Raw genomic sequence first — 22548 nt, forward strand, 5'->3', positions numbered from 1 at the left:
TTTGCACACACTCTTCAGCCCAAGGCAGGAATCTGTGTGTTTCAGTGAATATTCTGCAGGCAAAAAGCAAGTGAGGGATTTGGGCCTAAAAAAAAGGGAAAAAAAAAACCCAAACCCACATCTTTTCACTATAATTTCTCTACCAGTATAGCCAAAGGCATGAGTCAGGGTAGGCAGCGATTGAACAGACAGACTGAACATCCTCTAACAGACTTTATTGAGTACATGCAAAACTAAGCAAAGCAAAACAAAGCAGTGATGTCCAGGCTCCAGAAACAAGATCTCACCAATGCGCTGGCCAGACGCACTGGGAGTCTTGGGAACCTGGAGATAGATGCTACAAAGGTCCATGTGGATTCAGCTCCTTTAAGTCCACGATGATTACATTCTGCTCATCTTTTATCATCTTTCCAAGTCTTTGAGGCTGGTAACACCCCTGCCGTCTTCAGTGAGTGGTTTCCAGGCTCCAGCATGATGTTCCCTTCTCTTTACTTCCAAAGACACAGTCCTTGGCTTTGCTTTTCCCCTTTTCTGCTTAAGGAGTCTTAAATCACACATGAGCAGCATCTTGACATTAGCATGGGAGGTTCAAACACAATAGTTACTTATCATTATTATTATTGCTTATAATAGTTACTTATGCTAACTTTTGCTTGTTTACTGTGAGGGTGATGAAACACTGGTGCAAGTTACCCAGAGAGGTTGTGGAGTCTCCATCTGTGGAGACAGTCAAAACCCATCTGGATACAGCCTGGGCTGTTTTAGGTGGTCCTGCTTGAGCAGAGGAACTGGACTTGATCATCTCAAGAGGTCCCTTCCAACCTCTACCATTCTGTGATTCATGTCAACCACAGGCTGCTTGGCCTGCCCTTCCCTCCTGGATGGCCCTCTTATACCAGAGGAGGCCATCCCTCACATCAAGGTCTGGCATGGCATGTGTCCCCACCGCTCAACGCCTACTGGGTTGCAGCCAACAGCGGAGCTAAAGGTTCTTCTTGGTGGCAAACACAGAGGCCAACCCAGTCTTGCCCTTGACTATGGTAGGAGGCGTTTGGCCAGCCTCAGTCCTTGCACCTCTTTGTCAATGCAGAGTTTCACCTGCCTCATCCAGTAACAAGTCACTACCATGGCAAAGCACACACAGATTTGCATTAACAGTATAACTATTACAGGGTGCAGCAGCGCGTTGAAGATGCTGGTGGCAGTGGGGGACCAGCCAAAGAATATTTCCCACCAGTGATGTTCTCCCACCCTCTTAATTCGTTCCATTACCTGCTTTATAACGCTGCCATCGTGATGTACAGTTATTAGGATCTTTCTAGCTTCTGCCTTAGCATTTTCTAGCAGCTGCTGTAAATTTGCATGCTCTAACATCTCTTTTACAAGTGACAAATCCATACCAATAGGAGTTGGGGTTATACTACGATACAAGGTATAGTTTCTTATTAGCAACTGGCTAGTGAATACAGGTGGCTTATACACAAAATCACAGCCTCTAATAACAGCTACATTGCAAGCACACATATTTGAGTCGTTAAACACACTCTGGTTATAGACTTCATTGATCTGCACGTATTTACACATCGTTCTGAAGCATACACACCCTTTCCCTACGTACACCAACATGGTCTTATTGCTGCTCTGGGGATTGATCTCAAAGTGGCACACGCCTTCTCTAGTATCAAAACAAACATCACTTGCCTTAAGGGCATCATCTTCACATATGAATCCCAGCCCCCTTTCCAAAATGCAGGCTTCCAAATCTACCGACTGCCATTTCCCATCAGACACCCTCGCCCACATGCGGTGGTCCAGGGGGTAGACCACAGACCCATTTGTGTTAACCCCCAGGGCCACAACGGGGTAGACCTTTTCGATGCGAGCCTCTGTCACAGTGAGGACATAGGTGATGACTGCATTGAGGGCCTGGTCGTGGGTGAAGTTGACAAGCCTCCACCAGGCCTGGAGCTGCCGTTCCTTTTCGGTGGCTGCATCCCACACGATCTTTCGAATCTCAGTGGGAAGGATACCGTTGTCCCCATCTCTCAGGATACCTGCAACGACACTCTGCACCCACATCTGGGCCTGGATGCAGCTAAGAGCAAGAGAGACGTTACTTTGTTCGATGCCCAACGCTCGCAACAGCATCTGGTGGTCTTTCTCATTTATTTGTTCCCAGGTAGGCAACACCTCTGACACGAGCCACTGCCCCATCCCAAGGCTGGCCAGGGATGAATTCAAGGGGTTGAGGAGCCCCTGCACGCCTGAGGTGACAGCTTCCAGCTTGTTGGTCAAAACCTCAACGTTCATAGTGTTGAGGACGCCCAGCCCAGCACCTCCTCCTCCCAGTGCTGTGGCCAGCAGGTCTCTCCTGGCCCGGGTGCCCTGGATGGAGCGGCTGTGGAGCCATGCCAGCCAGCCCGTGTGGAGCGTGGAGAGGAAGGGGGCACAGTGAGGTCTGACAGATGAAATGTTAACGGTGGACAGAGACAACACCACCTTCTTCAGGGATCGGACAGGCCCCGTCAACAGCTCTTGGATGTGATTTTGCTTGACTACGTAAGGGCCTATTTTGGAAATGAAGGGGTGTAGGACAGCAATGATGGTAAACTCCTTCTTAAATCCGTCAGGACCTCCTATCCACCACTTCCCTCCAAGCTCAGGGGACATGTCTATGCTTAGGCTTCCTCGACACCATACCTGGAGGTTTATGACCAGGTGTGGACAGATTCCATAGTCCTGATTATACCACGAAGCTTCTGCACCTAATTCAGATCTATTGAGCGTTTTGGTCTCACGGAGGCATTTTACTGGCATGACCCACTTGTGGCCATCAGGGGCAGTGACAGTCATCATGGTGCCATCAGTTTGCATTGGGTCAGTTACACTTTCTTGGGAATACTCAATGTCCAATTTTACCTGGTTGCCAACTTCAGCGTATGGGGCTGCGTGCCAGGCCAAGAAGTGGCACTTGGAGATCTTGACAGCAGCAAAGGAGGGTGTCATGGTGTTAATCTGGAATTTAAAGGACAGCCCCACGCTGTTTTGTGCCCAGAGGCAGACCACAAAGACTGGCTGGACCAAAGTAAAGTTGTACCAACAGTCCCATTTTTCTACAGCACAGCTCTTTTTCTGATTCTTCTTAGTTTTGACTTCGGTCACGGAGATCTGACTTACTCGCTGGTGAGTGGATCCGTTGATAACCCTGCACCCTACCCTTATGTGTTGTCCCACCGTCCCCATCAGCTGTGGAAGTCTGTTTGTGCTATCCCAGCTCCATTCATTTTCCAAGTACACCTCTGACCCATGCATCACCACTGTTGACAGATTTAAGCCTTTGTTAGAAATTAATCCCATGCTTCCCGTGTATTTTATGTGAGCTTGAGACCAGGGCCAATTGGTCTCAGTTTTTGTGTATCTCCTAACCCTGTGCTGGACCCACGTGTTGAGATGCCTTTCTAAGTGAGAACGACTGACTTTTTGCCTGGGGTGCTGATGGGTTGGTTGGGCGCATTGGGTGCTCAGGGCTATGCACATACCAGAGAGCAAAGCAAATCCTGCAACCACAAATCTGAAAGCATTTCCCCCATAGCGCAAACAGGGTTGGTGACGCCACGAAGCTCGCCCTTCCCGCTGGTCACAATCGCCTTCCATTTTCCTTTATCTGCAAAACATAAACAGGACGGGCTCTCCAGCCCCGTTAGTTTCCCTTCCATGCTTTTAATTGTGAAGAATGGAACCACTTTTCCTGCCTTTTTGCCCCCTTTCTGATTTCTACCTGGTACATGGAGGGGCTGGCCTTGTTCACCACCCTAATGGGCCCCATCCACTGGGGTTCCAGCACCTGGTTCTTCTCTCTAACCTCCCGATACATTACCAGGTCCCCTGTGTTCCACTCCACGGGGCGCAGCAACACTCCCAGCTGCTTATCCATCTTGGGGATGTTGGTATCCTGCCCTGGAGCGAGCTGGTGGTACGTAGCCAACAGCGTCCTCAGTATGTCCTGGACCCACTTGTCCATCAGCACACGGGGCTGCACTTCATCCGGTGGCTCCCCTCTTCGCCACCAGTGTCCCAGCAGCTTCGGGTCTCCTGCAGGAGGCAACTTCTGGGGAGAAGGTGCTTGAGATGCCATTGTCCCCCGTAAGGCCAGCAGGACCAGTGGGAGCTTCTGATCCCAGTCTTTCCTTTGGCTCACCAGCTTCCTCAGCGCTGTCTTCAGGGGTTGGTTGGGTTCTTCTGCCGAGCCAGGCTTCTGGAAATGGCCGGTGATGTGAAGCTTCTGCTTGATGCCCAGGGCCTGGCACACTCCTTTTGTGACTTCTGTGATGAAGCGCTGGCCGTAGTCTGAGTTAATCTCCTTTGGGACTCCCCAGCGTGATAAGATGTGCTCTACCAGGATATTAGCAGTTGTGCTGGGTGTGTTGTTTCGAGCTGGAAATGCTTCCACCCAGCTGGTGAAGGTATCACTGATCACTAAGCAATACCTATTGCCTTGGGCTGTTTGGGGCAAAGGGCCAATAAACTCCATCTGCAACTTGCTCCATGGCCCAGAAACCCTCTGATGACCCAGGAGGGCTTTGGTCTTTTTGATGTCAGGATTGTTGGCCGCACAAGTCAAGCAGTTGCTGACGTACCTCTCCACATCCTCTCTCATCTCAGGCCACCACCCAGCACCCTGCAGCCTCACCATGGTCTTGTCTGTCCCCAGATGCCCTTGCTCATGAGCCAGGGCCACCAGCTCTGTCCGGACCAGCTCAGGCACCACCCAGACCGGGTAGTCTGCCCCCTCCCTCCTTGCCAGGACCAGACCAGAGACATCCTTCCACACCTTGCACCCTTTATACACCCTGCCCTGCACTAACTCCCGGATGCTGGGGTCTTGTGCCTGCAAGCCCGGCAGGTCCACCCTCTCCCAGTGTCTGCTGGGAGCCATGAACATGGAGGTGTTCTCCAAGGGCTTGCTGGTCTTCCACATCAGCCCTTCCTTTGCACCTTGCTTGGCTTTAGCATCCGCCTCCTTGTTCCACTTGGCCTCCTCTGTTCCCTTCTTGTGCCCCCTCACTTTAATGATCTGGGTCGGGTGCGCTCTCTGCTCCGCCAGCCTCGCGAGGTACAGCAGCTTTTTGGCATAGGTGACAGGCTTGCCATCAGCAGACTGCATGTCCCTCTCCCTCCAGAGCGGCAGCCACTTGAGTGCTGTTCTCACCATCCATCCTGAGTCTGAGAACACAGCCAGGGGCTGGTCTGCTGCTGTGTTCTCAAGGGCGGCCGTCACCGCCACCAGCTCAGCAGCCTGGATGGAGTGAGGCAGGCACTTCCCCTTCACCACTTCCCCAGTACTCAGGTTGACAGCAGCATAGCCTGTGTAGGGCACCCCTTGCTCGTAGTAGTTGGACCCATCTACAAACCACACAACGTATCCTCTGTCCTTGGCCTCCTGCAGGCTGAGGCTGCTCTCAAACAGGGGTGCCCGGCGCAGCTTGGGTTCAGGCAGGAGACCCTCTGGTTCCTCCACATCCCTCTCTGCACTGATCACCACCCTGTAGGCACCGGGTGAGGGGTACTCAGGGACCCTCTTGTCGGTCAATGCCAGCACCCAGTTGGCCATTCTGGGGCGGCACAGGGGATCCTCATCCCCCTTCTCCGACAAGAGGTACCTCACCGGGGCACTGGAGGTCCTCAGCAGCACTGGGGCCGAGCCCACCAGGTACTCCCAGTGCTGCAGAGCCCAGATCAAGGCTAAGACCTCCCTCTCGTATTCACTGAACTGCTGCTCAGCCGACGTCAGCAGGCGCGATGCATGGGCAACAGGGAGGAGACAGGCACCTTGCTGCTGGCCCAAGGTAGCCTGCAGCCCCCTCCCCGTGCTGGTCAGCTGTAGGACATAGGGTCTGTCCCTGCAGGGACGCACCAGCACAGGGGCTTGTGCCACGCTCTCCTTTAAGGCCTTCACCGCCTCGTCCTGCTCTGGCCCCCATTCCCAAGGAGTGTCCTTCTTCAGGAGGTGGCAAAGGGGGGCAGCTTTCTCTGCATAACCCTCAACAAACTCCTTGCAGAACCTTAGGAGAGCCAGGAAGGACCTCAGGGTGGTGGCATTGGCCGGTGCTGACACCTTCTGTATTAGCTGGACCCTCTGCTTCTCCAGTGAGAGCCCTTCCTCCCCTAGGGTCACCCCCAGGTAGGAAACCTCCTTCCAGCATAGCTGGGCTTTCATAGGGCTGATCTTGAAGCCTGTCTTCTGCACGGCCTCCAGCACTTCCGCCAGCACCTCCAGGTTGTCCTCCTTTGTCCGGGTATGGATGAGGATGTCACCAGCACAGGACATCACGCTGTCCCGATGCCTGATCTTCTCCCACATCCTCCCCACGTGCGTGTGGCAGATGGCAGAGGTGTTCTGGAAGCCCGGGGGCACTCTGGTGAAGGCAAATTGCTGTCCTCGGATGGTGAAGGCAAACTTATGCCAGCATTCGGGATGCAGGGGGATGGCGAAGGATGGGCTGGTGAGGCTGAGCACCGAGAACCACTCGGATCCCCGGGAGATGGCTGACATGATGCCGGGGTACTTGGCCACTGCGGAGGTGTGCAGTGGGGTGGCGCAGTGCAGGGCGCTGAAGTCGACTGTCAGCTTCCATGTTTTCCCATCAGCTTTCCTCAAGGGCCACACTGGGGCATTGCTGGTGCTCTGCAGCTCCATCAACACCCCCTGCTCCAGCAAGGTTTTGACTGTGCCCCACAGGCTGGCCTCAGCCTCAGCCGGGTACCAGGGCTGTGGCTGAGGAGGGGGATCCGGCCCCTTCACTGCTACAACAGCATCAATCTGCCCACAATCCAGCTTGCTCCTTGCCCACACCCGGGGGAACTGCTCCGTGACCCGTTTCACCCGGGGTTCCCACTCAGGGTGCACCAGGATCTCAGGGGCTTTCACTGACATCACCCTATGGCTCGCCGGGATGACAGGCACATTGCTTTGAGGACAATACAACAGCACTTGGTTTGCCAAATCTACCATCACCCCCATCTTTGTCAGGGTGGAGATGGCCAAAACACCCGTTTTTTCCCCTTTCATTTCCATTTTCCCAAATTTCTCAGACCCTTTGACAGTGCCAATTTCAAAGGGTATGGGCCCTGTGAAGGCCACTGAGGATTTTTGGCCATTGGGCCCTGTCAGTTCAATAATTTCACAGGTTTGGAAGATCTTGGCTTCGCCAGGGACCAGATTTAAAAAGGAATAAGTGGCACCAGTATCAATTCTCATCACTTGTCCAAGCACCCCTCCTCCAATAGTTATATCAACTATCAGGCGCCCCCATGCATCGGTCTTAATCGGTGCCACAAAGAGGGGCGATGCAGGTGCCTGGCAGCCCTATTGCTGAGCCTTAGACCCCGGGTCGATGGGGTGGGAGCTGCTGTGCTTTTTGGCCTCATGCAGGGCCAGTTTACGGAAGAGCTCCGCATCCGGCAAGCCATCGATGTCCTCCTGCTTCTCATACTTTATCAGGCGCTTCCGCAGCTCAGCACGCCAAGTGTTGGGCTTCTGAAACCTCAGCCCTTGCTGGTTCTCCTTCCCCAGGCCGCCTTTGCCGTCAGGATCTTTCCGGTTGTCCCCTTGCATCTTTCTCATCCCTCCGTTTTGGTAGGACATGGCTGAGGTTTTCCCTTTCTTCCCCCCCGGCATGTAGCCTGGGAACGCCTGCTTCTGCAGCTCGAAGTTCTGGGTCAGGATCTGCTCCAGCTCCAGCAATGGCTTTCTAGCCGCATCCCCCCCAGCAATCACCCGCAGTGGGGGGGTCAACCCCACCACCAGCGGCTCCTTGAACTCAGGCCTGTCAAAATCAACGGGGGACTCCTTGGAGCCAGGCAGCCCAGCCATCTGATAGAGCATCTTTTTACGGTTAACATAAGCATCAGGCCGCTCCTCGGGGCTCTGCTTCTCCTGGTGGAACAACACTAAGGGGTTAATCTCCGGGAAGAACACCTTGAGCACTGCCAGCTGCACATCCCTGATGTCCTGGACATTCCCCATCTGCACATCCCCTGGCAACGAAGCAAAATCATCCGGTCTCATGCACTTCCTCACCACGTCTATCAGGTCACTCACTAAGTTGCCACTCTGGCTCCGGGGCAGCCGCTGGGCCCTGGACAGCCAGTTAACTGCTGTCTCCTTTGTCAATGGCCCCAGCATCTTCCCCACTGTCTTGAGCTGCTCGGGGGTGAACCAGAGCACAGCCCTGTTGGTGTCTATGGCCTGCAGAGGCCCGTGGCTGGCTGGCTCATCGGGGGGGCTCTTTTTAGTTTTGGAAGCCTCCACCTCCCCTCCTTGTATCTGGCACATCTCCTCCCGCAAAGGAGCATACGGGGATGGCCTGGTGGGGCCATTGGCACCCCACACATCATCCTCATAGTCATAGTGGGGCGGGTGCGGGTCCAGGGAGTCCTCTCCCTGGCTATTCCCGAACCGGCCCCTCTTGCCTTGGATGGCAGCCACAATACCCCTGGACACCCCCAGCTCTGCCTGCAGCTCCTGGATCTTAGCATGACACACTTTATGATCGGGACCTGTGCCGCGGTCCCGATGGACATCCTGCAGGACCGCCCGCACCGCGCTCTGTGCGTCGTGGGTCTCCCCTATCCATTTGCCAACCTCCTTCTCCAGCTCCTCCGTTTTCAGCTTCTCGTACCCCAGCTTGCTCTCCAGCCGGGTGATCTCCACTGCGCTCCGCAGGGAGTCCCCACACAGACCCTGCACCTCTGCACGCAGGTTGTCCACCTGCACTTTGAGCTCGCCCTTAGCCTGCTCCAAAGCCTGCACGTTCTCAAGAGCCTCCTTGAGCAACTTCGACAGCTCCCTGCCCACCATCAACAACCCCTGCAGAGCCGCTCGCTTCTTGCATTTGTTTGTGGGTTTGGGCTTTTTGGACTCCTCCGACCAGCTCTCCCATTGCTGGCAGAGCTGCTGGTACGCCTCCGGGCCCTGGAAGGAGCCTGGAGACCACACCGGAGGGAGACACTTTTGGAGCACAAACTGCTCCAGCTTCCAATTGCTAACGATATCGGTCATCATAGTGATGGGGACAAGATGCGAGACGGCTCTATCTCAGGGGGAAACTACCGCAACAAACAGCACCGACCCACACACAGAGGAAAGCTGCAGCTCCACAACGCGAAAACCACCCAAAAAGCCACGCAAAAACCGCTCCAAAGCCACCCAAAAGCCACCCAAAAGGAAGGGGGGGATGCAGAACCTGGTAGCAAGGGAAAGGGAAGGTAGGGACGAACGGCGGTGGCCACCGCGACCCGCCGGGGTCCCCGGGAGGGGAAGGGGAAGGGATGCGGGATGGGGTGAAGAGGAGAAGAGGTGTATAGGACCCCAGTAATAAGATCTCACCAATCCTTGGATGGATCCTGGCAGTCCCGGGGATCTGGAGAGAGACGAGTCCGTTGGGCAGAGTTCCGGTCCGTTGAAGCACCTTTAGGGTTAAGGTGGTAGCAGGGTCTCAGCCCGCTGGTTTTTATAGCCCTGGCTGGCCGGTTTGGGGGGCTTGTTTACTTCTATGGCGGATCTCCCTCCTGCATGTGTTTCATCTCTCCCCCTGTCTTCCCAAGGACACCATCCTTGTTTTTCTTTATCCTTTTTGGGCACAGATTAGGGAAGCAGGTGCTCTGCCCCTTATCTGTTTTGGGGGGGCCAGGATTAGTCACTCTCGCTTATGCTAACTTCTGCTTGCACCAAGTGCCCTCAAGGGGGAGAGCTGGAGCTTTTCCCCTTAGCATCCATCCTCCTCACTGCCCTCAATGCCTCCCCCCCTAAGCCCCCCGGCTTGCTGTGCACCCCATTAGCACCTGAGTTTGGGGGGGAGATCACACTTGGGGGTCACATCTGACATCTGTAACACACATGGTTCCCTCTAGATCTCGTCCCCCCAAGCACACAGAGGAGAGGAAAAGGCAGGAAAATCACACAATTCCTCATTTAGATCCATTTGGACACATGGAGTTCAAAAGCAGCATTTTTCCATGCCACAAACCGGCTCTCCACATGCTGATGTGTACCCTGGGGGTACCCCATGATGTGACAAGGGCCTCAATTGTGCTATTGCATCAGCTGAATGGCAGCTGTAAATCTGCACCTGCAGAAGGCAGCCGGAGCCCCCAGCCTCGCCCCACAAACCACATCTTAGAGCAGTTTAGAACAGAGAACTTGACCCACTTGGTTCTTTTTTACCTGCTATTGCACTAACCCAGTGAAATGCTTTGTTTTCATCACTGCTTTTCCCCCTAATGAAATACTGCAGGAGGTGCATCCTTCCCTGGAATAAATCCTGTTGAAAATGTGGCTTGCTTTATCCTGAGCCATTTCCACCCAGCATCCTGTTACCCCCAAAGGGCCCTTATTTCCAGTTATTGCAGTACTGCCTGTGTGGGGCCAGGCTTGAGGCTGAGCAGCCTTCCCCAATCCCCAAAATCACCTTTTGCAGCCCCAGAAGCACAGAGGGACTGGATTTTCCCTTATTTGTTGGGAACTGTTTCTCCAGCCTGGCATTTACAGCTGCAATTACCCCTGCTGCAACAGAGATGAAGCTCTAGCCAGGTCCTGCTTCTTGTCTGTAGCCCCCTTTGTTCTACCCCAATGCTTTCCTCTAGCCCCCCCCCAAACCAAACACTTTGCTGTAAGAAACCCATCACAGGGGAGACAGGAAAGAGGCAAAACTGTAATGAAGCTGGCAAAAGGATGGGGAATCAGTGTCAGGATTAATGCACTGGATGCAGGATGAGACAAAGGAGAGGGGCTGTTTTCCCCCAGGATGGGCCATAGGGCAAGCACCGAGATGGGGCAGGGAGGGGGCTGAACAAGGGTCTGGGGTCGTTGTCTTTTGTTTCATAGAAAGAATAAATCCCCCCATAGAAACTGTGCATCTGAACAACTCAAATACACCAAAATTCATCGATCCCCCCCCCTGGACCAGCCATGAGCCAAACGTTCCTGATCAGGAGCTGCTGCACCCCAGCAAGGTCACCACCAAACCTTGTTTGTGCTAACAAATCACTTCAACTGACACCAGGTTTTACTCCCCTGTCTTCTTCCCAGCACAGCAGCCCCAGACAATGGGGGGATGTCATAAACAGCAGCTGCTCTCCTGCATGTTCCCTCCATGGATTGTATTTGTTGGTGATAAAGCTGTTAGATCCATCTGGAATGTTTTCTCCTAGGAGCAACACCAAGCCCTGAGAGCAGTCTGGACACTGGGAAATGGCTGAACTGCATAGGAACAACCTCTTCAAAGCCAAACTAAGAATTAAGCCCTGTTTCAGCACACACACCATGCTTTTACATTGCAAATATTCCCTTCTTTCCACAGGAGAAACCCTAGAGGTAAAAGCAATGCAGGGAAGCATCTCCAAAGCTGCTGTAATGTGCTGGGGAATGCTCCAAACCCAAAGTATCTGCTTAGAAAACCCAGTGTCACCAGCCCTGCAGCAGCCCTGTGTTGTGTGCCCCATGTCCAAGCTTTTAATGGTGACAAAACCCACCTCTGTGTGCACTTTGGACCTGGCCAGGGGGGCAGAAGATGCTCGAGGTGACAGCAGCAGTGAGAAAAGGGGGATGCAGCCATTGCTGCAAGCAGGGACATGAGGCTCAGCTCACAGCTGCACTGTGGGGATGAAGGGAAAACACACTCACAGTGGTAATTCTCATGTTAAGCACATGCACCCCCCAACAAGAGGTCTTTATACCCCATTCTGGAGAGGTCCCGGTTTGGGAGTGATGTGAAACTAAAGGGGAAAGGTGAGCAGGAGGTAAGGAGGGGAGAGGCAGGGGCTGCTGCACCCCATGCCAGGGCCTCGGCTCTCAAAACAGGAGCTTTTAAGCACTGAGATGTGTTTGAAGGCACTAAAAGTACTTTCTCCTGCCAGGAAAGAGTTAAGGAGGGATTCAGCTGAGCCCTTTGCGGCAAGGCTGCTTCGGGCAGGAAACTAAACTGAAATGGGGAGGGGATGCATTATAGGAGCAAGGGGATGGGGAAAAGGATTAGCCCAAAACCCCCCACTGCACAAGGTGCAACATTGCCCTCTCCTATTCACCTGCTTGCTCAAACCCCGGGGGAGGTTTCCTGGTGCCCCCACAGGACAGCCTTCAGGGGTATCCCCCTGTTGCTCAGGATCCAGCTATGGGGAGATGCTGAGGCTTTGTGAGGACATGAGAGCAAGTGGCTCCAGTGGAAGGTGTCCCTGCCTGGGGCAGGGGTTGGAGCTGGATGAGCTTTAAGGTCCCTTCCAACACAAACCGTGCTGTGATTCTGTGTGATTCTGTATCGGCACAAGGGGGGGGGGGGCATAAAAGAAAACCAGACCCTGCTTGTTTGTTATAGGGGGAACAGTGAATAAATACAAATAACAAATAACAAACCATTTCTACCTTGTTCCCCAAGCATGGGGATACTGGGGGCTTCTGCCACCAGCTCTCCCTGTCGTTTCACGTCGTGCATTCCACTCTTCAAACCCTAAATCCCAAGTGCTTCAAACCTGTCACTCCTGAAGGCATTTCAAAGCCACGTTTTCAGCCACTAAATTTGTTAGAGGCTTCTTGGTTTTGGCTGTAAAGCCTCGTTCCTCTGCCCTTATAGCAACCTGCTTCGGTGTTCATCACTTTCCAGGCCCGGAGAATAACACCTTGTGCTAAAGATTCTGTTGAAGAAAACAACTGCACAGCACACATTGCATCTTTTCCTTATTTCGAGTGCTTTTTGGTTTCAAAGGGGGAGAAAACAGCAAAAATTCATCCCTTCCTGCTTTCATTTTTAGTGCTAAGCTCCTACATTTGTCATTTTTCAATTGCACGGAGCTAGATATAAGGGAGGGGAAAAGAGGTGATGAAATACAAAGTAATCATAATTAAAAATCAGTGAGTTCCCCTTGGCTTTATTCCTAAAGGGGATCTGGGGGGACCCCAGGCTGGAGCAGTGCATGGGGCTGCTGCCCTGATGCACACCTGGATGTGGGGCTCAGCGCAGAAGCAGGGAGCACGCTGAAGATCTGGGTGCTGCCGCAGATGCTCTTTGGTGAGACGTCTGCATCAAGAAGAGGAAGAACCTCTTGGGTAAAGACAGCCCCAGCACTAAAGAGGGGACCCTGCATGGAGATGGCACAAAACCCCTCCATCACTGCCCCCTTCACCATGGCCTGGCTGTGGCTCCGTCTCTGCATCTCCTTCCAGATCCCAGGTAAGAGGGATGCATCTCTTAAGGGTTAGGGGCACCTAAAATCATGCTGGAGCCTCTCCTCCACCCTGCTTTAGAACATGGGATTTTACACAGCATCTGCATGATGGAAGTTTAAATGTAGGATAGATTACAGGATATTATTACCTATGTTATTGCCTATCATTGCATAATTTTGTACAATGCCCTTAATAACATGCTTTAGCTTCTGGTCAGTGCAGAAGCTCAGGCCTGAAGTGATCAGGCAGTTGGACTAGATCACTGTAGATCCCTTCCAACTGAAACAGGCTGCTCTCTCCTCTCCTTTACTCTGCTCTACCCTACTCTATTCCAAGTGCAATATATAATGGTATAGACACCACCGAATTTGTTTTTCCTGCACCCTCTTAGTGCAGATGGGCTGTGGGATGCTGCTGATGGAGAAGTCAAAGCAGCACCTATCCACGCTGCCACTGTAACTTGAAGACAATAAACATCCCATCAAATTTTCCCCTAAATCTATCCCAGGATTGAATGTTTCCCAAGGGCCAAGCTGGAATGGGTGCTATAAAACCGTGTTGCCTTCTGCTTATTGCAGACAGGCTGGAGGAGTAGGTTGAATTGAATTTATAGTCGGTGTCACGGCAAAGTGAATTGTGCTTTAAGAGACAATTTTTACCATCAGTTTGCAGGTAGAAAATATTGAAAGCTTGAAACACACATTTAATGTATATATTCGAGTAACAGCTCGAGTTGGTCCCCCAAAATGCTGCCCAACACAGGTTCAAAGCTGCTCAGCACCCTCTCTAGAGGCTGTCAGGACTGCAGGGTGTTTGTTCACATTGTGTGATGGTCATTCACGTACAGCATAACACAGCTGCAAACAGCCTGAGGCACTTACATATAGGTAGTAATATCCTATAGATCTGTACAGTGGGGTCCTTGCTGAGAAAGCCCCAATAAATCATGCAAAGGGAAAAGGGATCATTTTCAAGCTGCTGCAGGCTGGTGTAACTAAACACATGGAAACAAACCCATCCCACCCCAATTCCCTGGGGTCTCCTGACAGAATATACATTGGGAAAGGGGATGGATAGGGTTTAGGGGATGAAGCTGTGGCAGAGGATGAGCTTTTCTGCTCTGTCTCTGTCTCAGCTCACCCCACTGGAGCTTGACCATTGACTTAGAGCTGAGCTGAGCTTTTGCCAGGATCCCTTCTCATCCATGTGTTTGCCAGAGCAAAGTTCACCACGATTACACTCCAAAACCTGAAGATTATGTATTTTAGTAATAAGGAGATATTTATATTGTCACAGCACCAAAGGATGCGGTGAAATGCTGCAGCTGCATCAATGCTGCCTTGAATTTGGCATTGGAATATTAGGGCTAAAGCCTGCTCCTCTCTGCAGTGCACCAGCAGTGATGGGGTCATTGGTGTGGGGACAGAGAAAGGCTCTGGACCTGTGTCAGTCACCAGAGCCCTCTCCTTTACCTGTCCCCATGGGGGACATCAGGCACATGGGCTTCAAACACAGATCATGCAAACCCGGGTTTGAAGGCTGCATGAGGCTGTTTGCAACAGCTACTGGAAGCAGCTTTGGGATTTTGAAGGAATAGGGACATTTTAAGGTAAAAAAGGCCCCAAAATGTATTTTATTGAGCTTTTGCACAGCTTCAAAACACATTTGGGAAACAGGCAGAGAAAGCGGGAACATCCTTATCTTCAGAGGGCTGTTTTTCACCTGGTCTTGGAGTTATCTGCAGCTTTGTAGGCCTGTTTGCTTAACAGAAAGGATCAGAGGCCACTGTTATCCTTCCCACAAGGATGCATCCTGGCTCTCACACAGGCACAGCTCACATCTGCCTGTGCCAAACACAACTCAGATAACGGCCAAAGGAGCTTCAAACCCCAAACAGGGCGATGCGATGCCAAAGCCAAGCTTTCTATCCCACCGCTACCCCTCAACCCCCCTCCCTCCCTGCCCAGCTCCTGAGATTCATATGAAAGTAATGTATTCTACAAATTAATATCAAATCGGTTCATTTTGAGGTGTTTTTTTGCATGATTTGGGGTCTTTTTCTGCACCAGGGATGAAGTTTACCGGTGTTGCATCTGGTAGAACAAAAATGTGGCAAATAAGTTAAATGGCTCAAACAAAACCTGCTGAAAGAGAGGTGAACCCTCTCTGAAAAATGGGAGAGAAAAGGAGGGGAGAGGGGCATCCATAGGAGTAGGTGGGGATGCTCTGCCCTGTATGTGCAGTCTTGAGGACACCCTAAAATCATCCCTCCTCATTCCTCCCTACATGGCATTAAGCTTCCCCCCTAGATGAGTGTTTAGAGGCTATACTGCCTGTTTAAATACATGTATACTACCTGTCTAAATACAGATATACTACCTATTTAAGTACATGTATGCTACCTAACTACAGATATGCTACCTATTTCAGTACAGGTATAATACCTGTCTAACTACAGATATACTGCCTGTTTAAATACATGTATACTACCTGTTTAACTATAGATATACTACCTATTTAAGCACAGGTATACTACCTGTCTAACTACAGATATGCTACCTATTTAAGTACATGTATGCTACCTAACTACAGATATGCTACCTATTTAAGTACAGGTATACTACCTGTCTAACTACAGATATACTGCCTGTTTAAATACATGTATACTACCTGTCTAACTACAGATATGCTACCTATTTCAGTACAGGTATACTACCTGTCTATCTACAGATATACTGCCTGTTTAAATACATGTATACTACCTGTCTAACTACAGATATGCTACCTATTTCAGTACATGTATACTACCTGTCTAACTGCAGATATACTACTTATTTAAGTACAGGTATACTACCTGTCTAACTACAGATATACTACCTATTTTAGTACAGGTATACTACCTGTTTAACTAGGCTTAACCAAAAAACAGCTGGGCCTAAAAGGCCTCTGAAAGAATATGGGATCATCCTGATAAAGATGCTCCTGTTTCTCAGTCGTGTTCTCCCCTGGTCTGTAATTACCTGCTCTTAATCCCACAAAGAACATCTGTCCTTAGCATGGAAGAAAAATCATGAGAAGCAAATAACTCCTCATTCCTGTCCCTTTTTCACTTAGGTTTCTATGCAAATCTCCTCATAACCCAGACTCCGAAGCACATTACAGCCCAAGCTGGCAATGGAGCACAACTGCTGTGTGAGCTGCGGAGGGAGCATGCAGGGGTGTACTGGTACCGCTGGAGCCAGGAGAAGCAAAACTTCGAGTTCTTGATGTTTTCCAGCCCGATGGGCAAAGCCACCTATGGCACAAACATGAGCCAGGAGAAGTTCAGTGCCCATGGAGCAAGTGCCCACACCTACAGCCTGCACATCAGTCACCTCCATGCCTCGGACAATGGGATCTATTACTGCTCCATCTCCCAGTCCTCCCAGCTCATCCTGGGCACTGGGACACGGCTCAGTGTGGGTAAGCATCAGCCCTGGGGTTCCAAAATGTACCACTGTGATGAGCAAGGGCAAGGGGTGATGCATGGTAGTGGACCCTTCCCAATCTTGAGGTGCAAGGATGGGGCTGTGAGGTTTGAAGAGACCTATGAGACTGGATAAGACAGAAAACACATATAATAATAGCTACATTTTAGGTCAGCTGGATGTAATAGTCCTTTTGCCACCAGCAGTTGCTCTGCTGTGGTCATGCCTTGAGCACTGTGTTCGTCCTAGTGTTTTAGGATTCCCATGGGAAGACCCTCATCCCCTGATGCCCTGTGCTTCCCTCATCCCCTGTGGTACTTCGGATGAGAGGTTTGATGTGTGCCCTGTTTCTTCCCTCCCCATCCTAGTGACAAGAGCAGCATTAAGGCCTGAGGACATCATCCCTTGCATCTCCAGGGTGGCTGTGGCTGCAGGTTTCAAACCTGTCCTTCACATAAAGCACTGAAATGGGATTTATTCCTCAAAGCCTCTATTACTGGGGCCCTCTGACCGTAAATCAGAGCTGTCTATGGGTAGCATGGGGGGGTAATGGTGCTTTACAGACCCTGGGTCAGGATGCAGCTCTTTCCAGCCCATTCTCCCCTTGAACAAAGAGCAGGAGTATAAAATGTATAAAAACTAATGTGTTTGAAGCAGGATTCAGCCCTTTCTTTGTAGGCTTTTAGGGGGACAAATCACTCATTTAACACAGATGTAGCCCCAGAGTCCCAAACTTTCTGGGTTGTTTCTGTTGCAAACAAACCCTGCACCTTGAGCTGGCTCAGAAACCCCTTCAGGAGCCTTGCTGGATCAAAGAAAAGCTGTTTTCAGATAAAGGGGAGCTGGTTTTCATCAGCCGAGCCCATATCTGTGCAAAGCAGAGCACGAAAAACAGGCTTGAAACTGAGCACCATCAAGGACGCTCTAATTGGAACCCAAACAGCAGCAGGTGCTCGGGGAGGATCGGGCTTTGCTCTCCTCCTTTGAGTCCTCATGATAAAACAGGTTGTTTGTACGTTCCTTTTGTTGAAGTCTGTTATAATGTAAGGGAAAAGTTGTCCAGATAAATCCCAGGCACCCAATGCTTCATCTTTCTGTGTAAAAGAACAATGGATCCCATAGGAATTTCAGCCCTAAATCAGAACAAATTGGGTTTGAATCACTGCAAATAGTGCAGTTTGAGCAGACAAGTTTAATGCCATTTTCATTTCATTTTATTGGGGTATTTTAATGTAGCATTCCTGGGGGTTTTCCTGACCACCTTTACAAAGAGGTGGATGTGCCCCCTTGTAATTCAGATGCACCACAAGAAATCCTGCCCTCGTTTTACCAGGAAAGAAAGAAATGATCCAATTTGGAGCTAAGATTAGAGGGATCCGGGTAAGACAAGATCCAGGGATCCCTCAAACCCCCCCAGTGCTGCTGCAATCTGCTGCCCAGGGGTTTGTGAGGTGCTAAAGAGGGGATGCCTGGCAGTAAATGGAGCTCAATGTAAGCTTCTCTGCCTCAGCCTCCTGCCCCTCATTGCCCCACACATTGTTTCATTGATGCTTTTGGTAACTTCTGTGGCCACTGAGAGGTTCAGGTCGAGCTCCTGGCTCCTCCAGCCCTTTGCAGGGGTCGCTGGATGGGGCTAGGTTTAAAAGCCTGAATCTGCAGCCCCTCTGGCCTGATCCCCATCACACTCGGTGCCACCCTGACCGACCTCTTCTCCTCCTTACCCACCAGTTGATGCCCTTCCTCTGCCTCCAAAGACCACTCAAGCCCCGCTCTCCACAAAGGCTCTGCAGTGCGTGACCAAAAGCAAAGCTCCCATCAGGAAAGGTATGAATGACACGGGGTCTGCTCAGTGCAAAAGGGCTGTGCTGAGCTCCTGAGGTCCACAGGGTTCAGATGCAGTTTGTCCTGGGCAATCACAATGTTACCCTGTCGGGGTGGGCACCTGGGTCTCTCTAAACCCATCACTCTGGCTGGAGCTGACCTCTGCCTTTAGGAGTGCTCCCCTGGGATATACAAGGGTGTAGGGGCCTGGATGTGTTTCAGTTTAGGTACCAGGACCCATCTCTGAGTTCCCTGCAATGCCCTCGGGTGTAGTGCATCCTCCACAGGATTCCCCAGGGTGATGGTGGTGTCCCCAGCCCCTCCTCTAAGGACCTGCCTTGCTTTCCTCCCTTTCCCACCTCATGCTCCATCCCTCAGAGCTGATGGTGCTGAGTCCTCTCCTTTCCTCCAGGTGCCTGCAGCCCCCTGGTCTGGGTCCCACTGGCCACCACTGTCCTGGTCCTCCTGCTCAGCCTGATCCCCATTGCCCATCGTTTCTACCGTAAGCATCCTGTGGGGGACCACGAGGGGTGTCAGGCCCTGGGACAGCCCAGGAGCAGGATGGGGAGCTGGGAGCGGGTCCTGGAGCTGACTGACACCATCTCTCCCCAGGTATGAAGCGGAGGCTGTGGCTTCGCATCCACAGGCAGTAAATCCCACCGGCTCCTCGGGCAGACAGGGAGAAGCTCTGCCCCCCCCCGCCTGGACGTGACCCAGGAAGGATGTTACAGCAGACAGACATAGGCTTGTGCTACCAAACAGACATTTATTCCCTGTGACAGATCATGACTGTAACAGGTTTCCTTAACACAACAGCTGGTAAAGGGACCAGGCTGGGTTCTGCAGGGTGCTGAGCAGGGCAAACACCATGGCTGGCTCTGCACTGGGGGTATGGGGCTGGTGCACCAAAGGGGCTCAAGTGGGTTGGAAAGATGCTGTGAGCTCCTTCTCCCTCCTCTATGTTCATCAATAGGACAACATGAAGATGATTTTGCTTTGCTCCTGCTAATGCTGGTTCATAGGACTTTGGTAGTGAATGCTGTGAGAGCAGCCGGCAGATGGAGGGCAGTTCTCTGCACAGCTTGTAACGACCCTGTACAGACATGTGTGTTAGCAACAGGAATACACCTCTTGGCCATTTTGCTCTATAAGCTGGTGTCCTGTGGCCCTGCTCAGTGGGAACATGGAGGCAGAGCAGGCAAGAAACCAAGGCCTCTGCCCAAGCAAGAGTTAAAGCAGAGTGAAAGCTCCAAGGGGAGCAGGTCTGGGAGGGAGTCTTGTCCCATGGGAGACTGCAAACGGGCAGGAGTGGGAGATGAGAGCCAGACAAAGCCGATAAGCACCTGGCACAGCCTGAAGGCCAACAGCACCTCTGGGAGCAAACACAGGGAGCTGGGGCTGGCTCTGAGCCCAGACACCTGGCACAGCCAACGGGGACTGCTCCGAATGGTGCTCGTGTGTGCTGAGCCCCGAATGATGCCCGTGTGTGCTGAGGCCTGAATGGTGCCCGTGTGTGCTGAGCCCTGAGTGATGCCCGTGTGTGCTGAGCCCCGAATGGTGCCCGTGTGTGCTGAGCCCCGAATGATGCCCGTGTGTGCTGAGCCCTGAGTGATGCCCGTGTGTGCTGAGCCCTGAATGGTGCCCGTGTGTGCTGAGCCCCGAATGGTGCCCGTGTGTGCTGAGCCCCGAATGATGCCTGTGTGTGCTGAGCCCTGAGTGATGCCCGTGTGTGCTGAGCCCTGAGTGATGCCCGTGTGTGCTGAGCCCTGAATGGTGCCCGTGTGTGCTCAGCCCCAAATGGTGCTTGTGTGTGCTGAGCTCTGAGTGATGCCCGTGTGTGCTGAGCCCCGAATGGTGCCCGTGTGTGCTGAGCCCAGTGTTGCCCATGGATCCCCAGCCCTGAGTGCTGCCAGGAGCAGGATGTGTCCCCCAGTTATGTTACCAGTGCTTAGCCACTGCTCACATCTCAAGCCGTCCATGGGCGCTGAGCTCGGTGCTGAGCGCAGGGGGCGACCCTGCTCTCAGAGGCAACCACTCCTCTGCTCACCAAGGCTGCATCGGCTGCAGCGGGTGCAAGGGGAAGGGGCAGGGGGTGGGTGTTAAAGCCAGGGGCTGGGGTCCCCAGTCCTGCCCGCTGCACGTGTGCTTACAGCTGCCCACGGGACAAGAGGGATGCGGCTCCACAGAGCCCAGGGCCAGGGCAGACACAGGCACAGGGAGAGCGTGTGCGGGTGTAAAGCACCACAGTGACAGCAGCATCCCTCCTGCCTCCCCCCCTCCCCTCAGAGATGCTGCTCTCCACATTAATACTGGTTTATCCGGAGGGTCTGGTCTCAAAGCCAGCTCCTCAGATGGAGGTTTCCCCCAAGTGATGCAGTGATAAAGCCATCAATGGACCACCCTGAGCCAGCCTGTGATGCTCACCAGGCTTTCAGGCTGCTCCAGACCCCATCCCACCAGGGATGCTGCAGTGGGGTCCTGTAGAACCTCTGCTCTGACACACCATACCCACCATACCAGCAGCACGTTTTAGCCTCTGGGAAAGCTCAAATGAACCAAACACATCATTGTCCTGCCCTGCAAGGGCTCAGGGCACAGAGCTTCACCCCAGGAGCAGATGATTGTTATGATGTGTATTTGGCACAGGATAGATAGGAGGAAACCCCTTTGGAACTCCCCATGGGCAAAGGTTTACTCATTCAAACCCAGGGTTTTCCCTCTGCCTGCAGCTGCCTTTGAGATGCCAGCTCTATTTCCTATGCTTGAAGCATCCTGACCTTAATGTCCAGACCTGCTTCACCTCTCGGCCAGCACAGGAGATGCCCTCCCATGGCCAAGCATCCAGGCAGCAATAGCCAGGCTGTGACAGTCCAATCCTCCTCTCCCATAGGAAGGTGAGCAGCCTTAGGGATAACCCTGCCTGCTTCAATCCTTCTCCCTCCATCCCCATGCTCAGGCCATTCCCACAGTGTCCACTCCTCAACAACCCCCCCCCCCAGGACAACACCACCTTGCCTTGATAGACTTCAGCCACCCAGCTCCAGTAACACCCATTCAAAGGATGGGGATTCACCCCTCAGCTCTCTGGACAACTGCAACAGGCAGGAAGAGTTTGCTCAGTGTCCGAATTCCCCAGTTTGACTTTGCTGTTCCTTTGGAATTGGAAAGGAAAAATCCTTAAAAAACCCAAATTCCATCATCTGTGTGCAAACAGGAGAGGTCAGGGATGTCCCCAGTGCTGTTGGTACACAGGTTTGGGCACTTTACCGATGGAAATGATGACATAAATTGTACTCATTCCTATGCCCATCAATAGGCTGCTTTAACACTAAACCTCAGAGAGATTTCAGCAGCAGTTTCACAGCTATGAGAGCCAGTGGGAAAAATCACCTCTGTTTCATAGACTTTTCCCAGAGCACACATAAGAAACAGAAATGCTTATTAAAAGATGCTTTTATTGTCTGAGAAAATGATCTGGTCCCTTGATACCCTCAGCTTCTTTGGTTTTCTTTCCTACCTTGTCATTGTGCTGAGAGCACGATGGTGACACCAGCCGAAAGTCAGGGATGCTGAGTTACGGTGCATGGGGGAAAAGGCATGATTCCATCATGGAAACTAATGGGAATATATTTCCATGCATCTCTGCTAATAGCTTGGTGCCTGGATCCATGGAGGGAGGGATGCAGGTAACAGAACTGCCCATCACAAGGCTACCCAGCCACAGTGCCCTGGCAAATGAGAGGCTCTGGTTTATCCCTTGTTTCCTTCTGAGGCTGGACCAGCCATCCCCTGTCCCCCACTGTCATCCTGCTCCCTGCAGCAGGGAACTTCCATACCCAGAAAGGAAAGCACTGGGATTTTATCCATGACCCTCACACCAGCATAAATAATTGCTGTCAGAAGGAGGCAGCCCAAAAACCCAGACAAAGACAAAAGGGTTTTGGATAGGACAAGGAGGTTGTTCCAGATCCTAAGTACAAAACGTTACCTGTGCTGTACCCACCCCTGTGAGCCACTGGGCAAGGAGCTGTAAAAGAGGGC

At 52.1% G+C, this 22548-nt stretch overlaps 1 protein-coding gene across 1 annotated transcript; it reads left to right on the forward strand.

The window, feature by feature from the left end:
- Window positions 1-13177: 13177 nt before the first annotated feature.
- Window positions 13178-19160, forward strand: CD8B (CD8 subunit beta). The gene is made up of 5 exons (XM_005144613.2): window positions 13178-13223; window positions 16334-16681; window positions 18415-18510; window positions 18920-19009; window positions 19120-19160. Exons 1-5 carry the CDS (start codon window positions 13178-13180, stop codon window positions 19158-19160), a joined length of 621 nt encoding a protein of 206 aa, XP_005144670.2.
- Window positions 19161-22548: the final 3388 nt, after the last annotated feature.

Source organism: Melopsittacus undulatus, chromosome 7 (genome assembly GCF_012275295.1).
Source record: "Melopsittacus undulatus isolate bMelUnd1 chromosome 7, bMelUnd1.mat.Z, whole genome shotgun sequence".
Classification (NCBI taxonomy): domain Eukaryota; kingdom Metazoa; phylum Chordata; class Aves; order Psittaciformes; family Psittaculidae; genus Melopsittacus; species Melopsittacus undulatus.

Excerpts from the sequence above, each read along its gene's own strand:
- CD8B (XM_005144613.2), top strand. The coding sequence starts at position 13,178 with ATGGCCTGGCTGTGGCTCCGTCTCTGCATCTCCTTCCAGATCCCAG. Across the intron at positions 18,511-18,919 it reads CAAAGCTCCCATCAGGAAAG|GTGCCTGCAGCCCCCTGGTC; the intron begins GTATGAATGACA and ends CCTTTCCTCCAG. Across the intron at positions 19,010-19,119 it reads CATTGCCCATCGTTTCTACC|GTATGAAGCGGAGGCTGTGG; the intron begins GTAAGCATCCTG and ends ATCTCTCCCCAG.